At 42.3% G+C, this 9,566-nt stretch overlaps 1 protein-coding gene across 1 annotated transcript in view; it reads right to left on the reverse strand.

Annotated features, from left to right (window-relative positions):
• Window positions 1-1,342: 1,342 nt before the first annotated feature.
• The window catches only part of ZNF330 (zinc finger protein 330), a 10,513-nt gene continuing 2,289 nt past the window's right edge, over window positions 1,343-9,566 (reverse strand). Inside the window, exons 4-9 of the mRNA XM_010137391.1 lie at window positions 8,875-8,954; window positions 7,473-7,599; window positions 6,612-6,716; window positions 3,591-3,637; window positions 2,360-2,477; window positions 1,343-1,692 (exon numbers count right to left, since the gene is read on the reverse strand). Of these exons, the coding sequence (XP_010135693.1) occupies window positions 1,415-1,692; window positions 2,360-2,477; window positions 3,591-3,637; window positions 6,612-6,716; window positions 7,473-7,599; window positions 8,875-8,954 (755 nt within the window). The 3' untranslated portion in view covers window positions 1,343-1,414. The remainder of the gene's footprint in view (window positions 1,693-2,359; window positions 2,478-3,590; window positions 3,638-6,611; window positions 6,717-7,472; window positions 7,600-8,874; window positions 8,955-9,566) is intronic.

Raw genomic sequence — 9,566 nt, forward strand, 5'->3', positions numbered from 1 at the left:
TGGGTTTGTTTTGGATGCATTCCAGCTCATGTCTTTTGCGCATTTGGTATGAGAGGTATTTAGGAGGGAAGTATCGAGGCCAGGTTCCTCAGTCCCGTTCTGTTAGGAAATGCTCACTTCGCAATCCAAGCATCATTAAAAATTATTCTCACAAGGGTATGTTCTGCCAGCGTATGACCTTTAGCTGTTAACAGTAGAGAAAGCGCCCAGAAAGTGGGTAATCTATAATCAGGTCAGATTTTGACAGATAACAAGACACTGCTCTCTTGCATTTAAGCATGGCATTTAGAAAGCTGAAGGAATGCTTTAGGTGGCTGCCCTTGCACCTTGATCTGTCTGCTGTTCAAGCTGCTGTCCTCCAAACATTCCCCTACAGGAGGAAGCTAAATGCCATCGCTTAGATGTGTAGATTGTTAATTAACACGCTGACTTTCAAATCAGAATCATCACAAACACTTCTGCAAGTGTCATCTCCTCAGCTCAGATGTGCTGATCACTGGCCTTGTACCAGCACATTTGTTCAGAACAGTATTTGAATCCTGTTTTCCAACCCCACTGTGTTTTCTCACCTTATCAATTCACATTCAGGGGTTGTTTCCTACCGGTTTTTTACTTTTTTGTATCATGTGCAAGGAAAAGATTTGAAAGCTAGGCACAAAAAACCTCAGTCTGTGATCTAACGAGAAATTGTCATATAAAGTCTAGTGGCAGAGAGGATACACCAACGCTTTTATTGCAATATATTTATTTATTATCTGAGGTGCATTTGTAATGACTGCATATAGCCCATTAATTAATACCTAATACTAAAAATGCTGGAAGGGTAATGTCCCAGTACAGAGAAACTCCACTGCTCTGCCTTACCTACATCAACAAGGAAGTAATTTTAGCATCAATTTGCACTTTGTATAGAACCTGCTTTCCAACGACTCAAGGGAGATCAATATTTATGACAATTCATTAGAGAATGCAGCTGACTTTTATTGTGCAGACCAAAACAGATGCAGTCACCAGCCCACCACTACATTAATTTCATGATATCAGTTAACAAAATTGTTGTAAAAAATAATTTAATTTCTGATGAGCAAATGGAAACAAGTTGTACAGCTCTCCCGTGTTCCTGTATTGACAGGAGAAAATAGCATTAAGCCATTACAGTCAGTAACTCAAGGGCAAAACCACTTTGATTGCTTAAGGGAATAAAAATATCCATGTTTTCTCCCCCAGTCCAAAACCCAGTATTAGATTATACCAAAATAATCTCACTTGGAGTTACTGCAGAAGCCCCCTACTCGTTACCCTCTGACTTTGATATGTAAGCACTTGCTAGAGCGATTCTACTGGCACGTCCACAACTCAAGTGCAGCACTGCTTGGCTCCTTCCCAGCGTTTTTAGCTTGCCAGCACACTAAGCTTAATCTTCCGGTTCCTCATAATGTGCGTACCCACTAGCGTAGGTCCTTCCCAAATTCAAATTGCTGAATACATCTGTGGTCTCGGTATCGGAATACTTCCCTCCCTCATCGTTGTCATCTTCATCATCATCATCTGCTTCATATTCATCGTATTCATCCTCACGGTCACCTGCATCTCCAGTCTTGCTGGAGGAGAGGCTCTTCCAGTAGGCATCGTAACCGGAAGCTCCATCGGCATCTTCATTTCCAGTCTGTCGGCCAAACTTCAAAGAGCGTGCTGCAGGCAGAGAAAAATCATCATGCTCCCACCCCTCAATGGCAATTTGAGTTGAGCACTTGACATTTCTTTTCTGTTCTTTTTTACCGCTCAGCAAAGAGCAATGTTACACGGCCTTTTTCTAAATCTGACATTTTCAGATTTCATCCTTACTCTGAGCGAACCTTCCTGCTACACGCAGTCTGCCCGCCTGCAGCCAAGTTTTTACAAACAGTAACTGCCTCCAGAGTAAGACTTAGGTTTTGGGACAAGCCTTTGGTCCTCTGGCCAAGAAAGCCTGTGTATGCGCTTGGCAGACACAGTAAGTATTGTGATTTAGTCAAGGAAGGTAGAAGTAGATTGCAGGCACGTCATCAAATTACTCTTCAAAATTCATTAGCCAGCCCATTGCAGATGAAGTAAAGGCTGAAGCAGTGGTTTTTTCTATTGGTCCATAACTAAAACCTCAAACTGAACAAAACGCTTTCACTGTATTGGAATCAACTGGTGGTTAAGAATGAGAGAGCGCTCAATTCTAGACCTAAGAAACACAAAGCTTCTCCCAAACCAAACACAGCAAAGCTTTGCAAAACAACTGAAAGTACTCGGAGGTTACTCCGTGTTCCTGCGCAGGAAAGTAGTCACTGAGGGTACCTGAATGGCTGGTTAGCTAGAGAAGCAGCCTTACTTGACATGCTCAGATCCTTCGTCTGCTGAGTTTCATGGCCACACTTCGGGCACGGAGGCTCTTTTCCTTTTTCCTGCTTGAAAACCTTACTTCGCACGTGATCGTCACAAAAACAAGCCTGTGGGGTGAAAGGAGATTAAAAGGCCAAATGTTTTCATCACTGAATCATGTTCTTCAGCAAGTAGCAAGCAAGCAAAAAAAAGTGTTTAGCAGCAGCAGAGTTTTCTGGTTGGGATTAAAATTTAATGAGCTCTGTCTGCAGTGGAACTGGAGTCTGTGCACAAAGCAACTACTTGTGTTGAACTTCCTGGAGAAAAGGCTGGATAAAAGTGGTGATAAAAAAAGCAGGCAAAGTAACACACTCAAGGACTGAATTTCAGTGCTGCCCACAAGGAGCCTGGCAAACTTTGGTTAACATTGATAAGCTTAAATAAAACACAATCAGAAATGTATGCAAGAACACAATCACACAGTGACCTGCAGGCAAGAATTAGAGTGAAATGTCACGTGTTGAGCAACAGGGTGCCAGTCAAGGTTGTCTGCAGAAAGGAACAACCTGGAATAGGAAATCAATGCTGTGGGAGTCTGCAGGGGAACATATGGAGGGTAGGAAGAGTCAGAGCAGGCAATGAACCAGCACCTGGAGGAATCTGGGCAATGCTGACGATCTTTTTATACACAATTACTTTGGAGTGTGTAAAACCAAAAGCCTTATGTCAACAAATTAGCCTGTGCATGTATGAAACCGGAATAGCTGTGGAGCTTATTTCTCTTGGATCCAGGCTGCAGTGCCCTCTGGTCAGATCACCACTTGACTGTTTTTTAAGAAAACAGTACAAAGCTGTTTAAATTGTTTTCGTTCTACACTGGATCAAAACATATTCCAAAGCCTTGGATTCTTTTCAAGACCAAGGACTTATTTTGGCGGGTTTTTTTCTGAAAAGGCCCAAACATGGTACAGCCCCAATGTAAACACAGAGGGCTGGACAAAGTGAAGATCACCTCACCTGGCATAAGGATGCGCAACATGGGCTTGTGGTTAACAGGCAAGCACAGACAAAAGCCCTTTTGTCCCCTGTACGTTTGCCCCCAGGGTTCAGAAACTAAGAGAAAAGCATGAATATTTCCGTAATAATGTAGAGGAAGACATGACAGGGCTTGATACCAGCCTTGCAGGCTAAGGAGAACAGGTCTAGAATCGCAGCCACTTGCAGCTGTCTTTACTCTTTACCTTACAACGCAGGCATGAATGCTGCCCGAGCCTGTTACAGGACACACCTGTTGGAGAAAATCAATATGTGAAGTTCAGTACTTGGAAACTGCAGATCTGTGCTGTTTTTAAAACCTTGCAGAAGCGTGTAATAACGTAATTCAGGCATTCATTTTAATTCCCTGACGCAACTCCACTTTGGCAACACAAATCAGTCGATTTACCGTGCAGTACCGTTTTCGTAATTTTTTCAATTCTAAGCCTCATTGCAGTAAAGAAAGTTGACACAAAGTAGAAGTTCAAGAGGGGAAAAAGTTTAACTATTTCCTGAGTTTCCAAACTTTTAAAACCAGAAGTTTCAGAACAAATTTGGTATAAAGCGATCATCTTGCTTTTTCCTTTTCTCACAGTGTCAAAAGGAGTGCTAGCATTTTACAGCCACTTTAAACAATGCCATGGCAGCCTTTAATACTCTTCTCTCATTTAAATGGCATGTGACAACACTCAGAGCTTGCAAAATTCCAAACCTAGAAGGGTTGTTTTGTTCTGTATTTTTCTGTCATGTCCTCTGGAAATGCACTTCATTGCACACAACTTCATATAAAAATCTGTCTGACTGTCTGTCCTGGTTTCACCGGGACAGAAACATAGGCCTGCTGTGGTCTGCAGGCCATCAGCAGTTTGGAGCCAGCCAGGGCAGCTGACCCGAGCTGGCTCACAGGTGTATCTCAGATCATAAATGTGTCACACTCAGTACAGAGGGAAGTGTGCCAAGAACAGGAGGGACTTCTGCTTCTCTTCTTGCTTCTCCCCATCCCTGGAGGGGCTTGCTTATCATCCTGCTCCTGAGGACTGCTCTCCTGTTTATCGTGACTGCTGTACATTTGCCGGGAGGAGTATAACTTTTTGTACTTTATATTGTATTGGTTTGGCTGTTCTGTTATATCCCAGGGGTTTTAATTTCAACCCATGGGTCTCTTTTCCTTTTCCTTTTCCTGATCCCCTTTCTTTGCTAGAAGGGTCATCAGGTGATAAAGCAACTATTATAGATTAGCCCCAGACATGGGCTACGCATAGATACTGGTGAAGAATAGTAGCTGGCACATGAGCTGTAAAGAGCAGAATCAGAGCCCAAAACCTAACTTTGTCTTGAAGCTTCAAGGGCCACTAGAGGGAGTATAGTAAAGGCAACCACCCAGGAAGGGCAGCAACAGGAAGGAGGGTGAATAGCTTCTCCTCGGGCAACTGTAACGTGTATTTCATTGGTCTTTGTGCAAGCACTCATTCCCTTCCACTTCGCCTTACCCCTGCAACAAAGATTTTGAATCTGAAGTCAGAGTTCTCCACATGGGAGCCAAGGGATTCAGCACCTGGTCATGCATCTAAAGACAGAACTGAGAATGCTAACGCACATATTCAAACATTTCTGGAGGAAATGCACGTTAAAAACCCTCTGCACGTTAAAAACCCTCTCTCAGGTAGTGATGGAAAGTAACTACTTTTTTCACAGCTAGAATGGGATTTAGACTACAATTGCATCACTGCTTTTAAAGTTCATGTATTCTGTTAAAGGTTCAGGTTTTGTAATCGTGTTACCACACACTGATAGAAACCCTGCCTCTCTATCATGACTGCGTTGTGCCACAAAACATCAAGCACAGTGAAAACCCTCAAAAAGCAATTTCTTTATTCAGGGTCTGACATCACATCTATGAATTGAAAGCTTCCAACAATCACTGAAAACATTCTTGTGAAACAGCTGTCACCGCTTCAATATTGCTATGCAGGAAGATATTCTGGCAGAATACATCAAGGGAAGCTAATCAAGGCTTAGAAAATAGCTAGCTGGGGAAAAAAAGGATGGAAGATGAAAAGGAGATAAGAGATTTCTAAAGACACAGGGTATAACATTGAAATCAATAAATATTCTGATTTGGGAGAAATCAATTAAGATGAGAGATTTGTCAGTTCTGAAGAAATGTCTTAGATGTGATAAAGAGCAGCTTGAATTTCTATAATAAGGACTGAAAATGTTTAATAGTCAAAATGCATGCAGAGAAGTTCTGGAAGGGACAAACACTTGTCTCATGGGATGAACCAAATAGTAAGTAATCGTGGTTAGAAAAGATACTTCTACAAAAGATTAGTAACTTCAAACATGCGTAGTCTTGGTTTGTTTTTTCCTTGAAGTCTCCGTGTTTCAGCCAGAGATGAGAAGTCGGGCATGGCCATCATGCCCTCTTAGAAATACCAGTTTCAGTTTGGTCCACATAATTAAAGTTTCAAAAGGACATAAAGTCTTCAGCTACCTATTCTTGACTGGGGTAAAAGTGGACATGTATCAACATTTGCTAAGTCTAGTGTCACATATGTCCCCAGTCGACTGGTCAGTGAACTAACCCTGAGTTCATGCTCTGGATGAACGCTGCTTCCATGCTCCCGATCTCACTGGGTCAGACGATGACTGCTTCCTGGGTCATGGCTTTCCTCAAGACTTTCTACTTGTGCAAAATCCAGATGCTAACCCTTCCCCCCCACAGGCCGTCTGCGGCAGCCTGGGAAAGTCGAGCCAGACTAACACAGGTAGTATTGTTCAGGGCAGCTGTGTTCCACGAGGAACAGCTATCTAGAAACAGCTCAGCACACGGTCAGAAGAATGGAAGTGAGTTCCTTCTTGCCTGCAGAGCTTTGTGGAGGGGAAAAAAAAGCAGCAGTATCGGTTCCAGCAGTTTTGGTGCAGCCTTGGCCACTGCCAACACTGAAACTGTGGAGACTCCTGGCTCCTGCAAAGGCAGCGTCCCATGGAAGGCCTGTAAGAGCCAGGCAGGGAGACAACTGCCATGTACAATCTGGCACAGAGGACAGTCAGAGACAAAAGCTCTAGTCTAGATAAATGGATATCAAGAGCAAGCACGCAGGCCCTTTCCTCCAATGGGGGTATGAGTTATTTGGAAAAGGCGATGGAAAGTGTTCTGGAGCACAGAGGAAGCAACTGGAGAGTTTGCTTAGCTGTGGTGAAAGGGACTGTGAATACTAACTTACATTTAAACGTCTCTGCTTCCAGAACTTGGCAGCTGGCTTGGTGTTCAAACTGATCATCTTCACAGAGGAAGTTGTGGCAGAAAGAGCAGGCAAATATTCTGCCTCCTAAAAGATTTATCAAGGCAAAACAGTCAGCAACAGGCATAGGCATCGAGTTCTGCTCTGAGAACAACTTAGGCAATAGTTTTGACTGAAGACCAGTTCTCCCTTCTGTCACAAATGCTTCCTCAAAGTCCTAAATTAGAGCTGCCACCCATTGTTACACTGAAAAATGCCATGTATCCCTCAATACAAGGCGGCATAAATACAAAGCAAGTATTACCTCTAGTCCTTTTTTTCATTTTAATCCAGTTACGGCATTAAGTATTTTTCTTCAATCAGATCACCTGCGCTCTCATCCAGCCTCCTTCCCTCCCACCCGCTCAGCTCTGATGCATGCCTGAAATAAACGCTTTAGAGGACTCCAAAACTGGAGCTCAGTGTTGGTTGGCTGAGCCACTGGGAATCCAAAAACCTGTGCCAGTGCAGATGAATGGAGTGCGAATGGCAGAAAATTGTGCGGTCACAGTCCAGTGCGGTGCTTAATTATTTGAAGCACTCAGCTGATAGGACAGTTAACACTTCAGATGACATAACCATCCCTGAGTTGAGCACTGTATGTTCTTGAGCAGGTCATGTACGTTCCCCACTGCATAAGGTCTACTTCTAAAACAGAGAGAACACCTTGCTCTGAAGAAACGTACTGCAAGGACTAATCAGTGAAGATGAAAAATGCTGTGTTAATATAGGTACGATAACTTCAGCAGCGTGAGGAGAAAAGTTGGGTTTGCATTTTTGTATTTTTAAGCGCGAAAAACCTACCGTGGTCCCAGACGCTTCTTTCGCACTCGATACATTCTGCATCTGCGAGCGGGCAGATACACGCGTGTGTGCTGAGACACTTCCTCCCGTGACACACCCAAGCTTCACAGAAATCACAGATTGCACCCTGCAATTACAGGAAAATATCATCTTGGGGCTCCTGCAGTACCTGTTCCATAACACTGGATGTATCCGAGTATCTATTCTCTCAGTGGGTTCACTCCGGTTGAGCCACCACACAGTATGAACCGTATCTATATTCCTATCAAGCTGCTCCACAGTTCATCTTGTTTGTTTGGTATTCATTTCTGCAGGATTAAATACTATGCAAAATAACTTGATTTTCTAATTTTTCTGTTTTTTATATTTCCTGTCTTAAATCTTATCCATGAAAATTGTGTTCTCCAGGTGAAACTTGCGATCATAAATGATAATAATGTTCTGGCAGAAAGTAATTTCAAAAAAAGACCTGAAAAATGCCCCTAGATTCTTACAGCTGAAATCACTCATTCAGATTTTAAACTACGCTATATTAGAATACAAGATCCACAGGGAACAAAGATCAAATAATCATTAGAAATAAAAGTTAGACTTTAACTTTCATTTTGATTCAACTGTAAGATCTCAACATCAACTATCCCTTAATTGCTTAGAAGCAATTGTTAAGAAGCCTTCTCAAGCCCATGTGTGCTACCTGCACACAAAACCAAGAAAACAATGGTGAATCCAAATTAATTGTCGATGGAAATACTGCAGCAGTGAACACACGGAACGAGTTTAGGAGCTTCAGACTGGACAGGCTGGCTGGGCTGTTACTGAGAAAGCTGCTGCCAGCTGGAGGCAGAAACAGGGCAGAGGTTTAGTCCATACAGCATTTAATCCAGAGGTTATGACATGGCATACCTTGATTTCCAAAATGGATTAACTAGCTCGTCCTTCTAAGTACAAAAATTCAAAGGCCAGAAGCTGTGATGATCTCTGCCAAGAGATTTATTTTAAATAAAATTTCCCCCTAATGCTGTGGAACAGACTGGTCTCTGCAATACCGAAAAGACAGCAACAGAAGTCTGCTGTTTTCTACAGAGTGACCCTAGATTTTAATGGAGACTGAGAATTATTCATGGGGCACATAAGCTCCAGTGCTGTTAATAATGTGCTTATGGATTGCCACCAACACAAATCTGTCAGCACCCAGGACACGTGTCAGAGTTTGCATGAGTTAAACCTGAACATGCAAAATCTAGGTTTCCAGTATATGGGAAAAATCAGTTTGTGATGGTAAAATGAGGCATATAAACTTGGCATAGTATATGCTATCCTTCCATAAATCATTTTTTTTTTTAAGAAAGATCTGCAGAGAATAACCTCATACCACAAAAAGGCTCTGATTTTGTATACGTACCACCATTGCTAGTCCTGTACTGTACACACCAGCATGTTTTATAACACAGTCTGATGACTTCATCATGCATTTGGTTTTTCCTGTTTAAAAAAAAAAGCAACCAGAAGAAAACTGTATAAAAATCAAGAAAATGTTAGAATGAATGCAAGAGCAGTACTTCAACCCGACGTCTGCACTTAACTGTAAATCTAGATAAAAATTGTACAGGCAAGTGTCTACAACTGACCCTCACATCTCCCTTAGATCCAATTAATTACTGTCTGGTTTCAGCCAAAATCTCTTGCTGCAGCACTCACGCAGCACGCTGTCTTGCTCTGTGTTTTTGGGGCATTGGCAAGAATTTCAAATAGCAAAACAAGCCAAAAAACAAAATTAAGGTAAAAATCAGCAATGACATCTTAGAAAGTTGCATTTAAAACTGGTGCTAGTTCTGTCCCACCATAAAAGCAGCATATGCTGTGTGCAAGCATGAGGGCCTCTGGGACAAAAAAAAAAAATATGTGCACCTGATGATTTAATTTCTTAGGTACTTGGGTGGTTGTGGTTGGTTTTTTTTCTTTTTTAAAATCATGTGAGAGATTACTTCCAAGACAAAATTCCCTTTAAATGCATGGGAAGGGGGGGAGAAAAAGCCCCAGTCTGCACTTAGAAGTCATTCTGACACAAGCAAGCAGTTAGGGTGACAACTTTCC

The sequence above is a fragment of the Buceros rhinoceros genome, unplaced genomic scaffold (genome assembly GCF_000710305.1).
Source record: "Buceros rhinoceros silvestris isolate BGI_N320 unplaced genomic scaffold, ASM71030v1 scaffold40375, whole genome shotgun sequence".
Lineage (NCBI taxonomy): Eukaryota > Metazoa > Chordata > Aves > Bucerotiformes > Bucerotidae > Buceros > Buceros rhinoceros.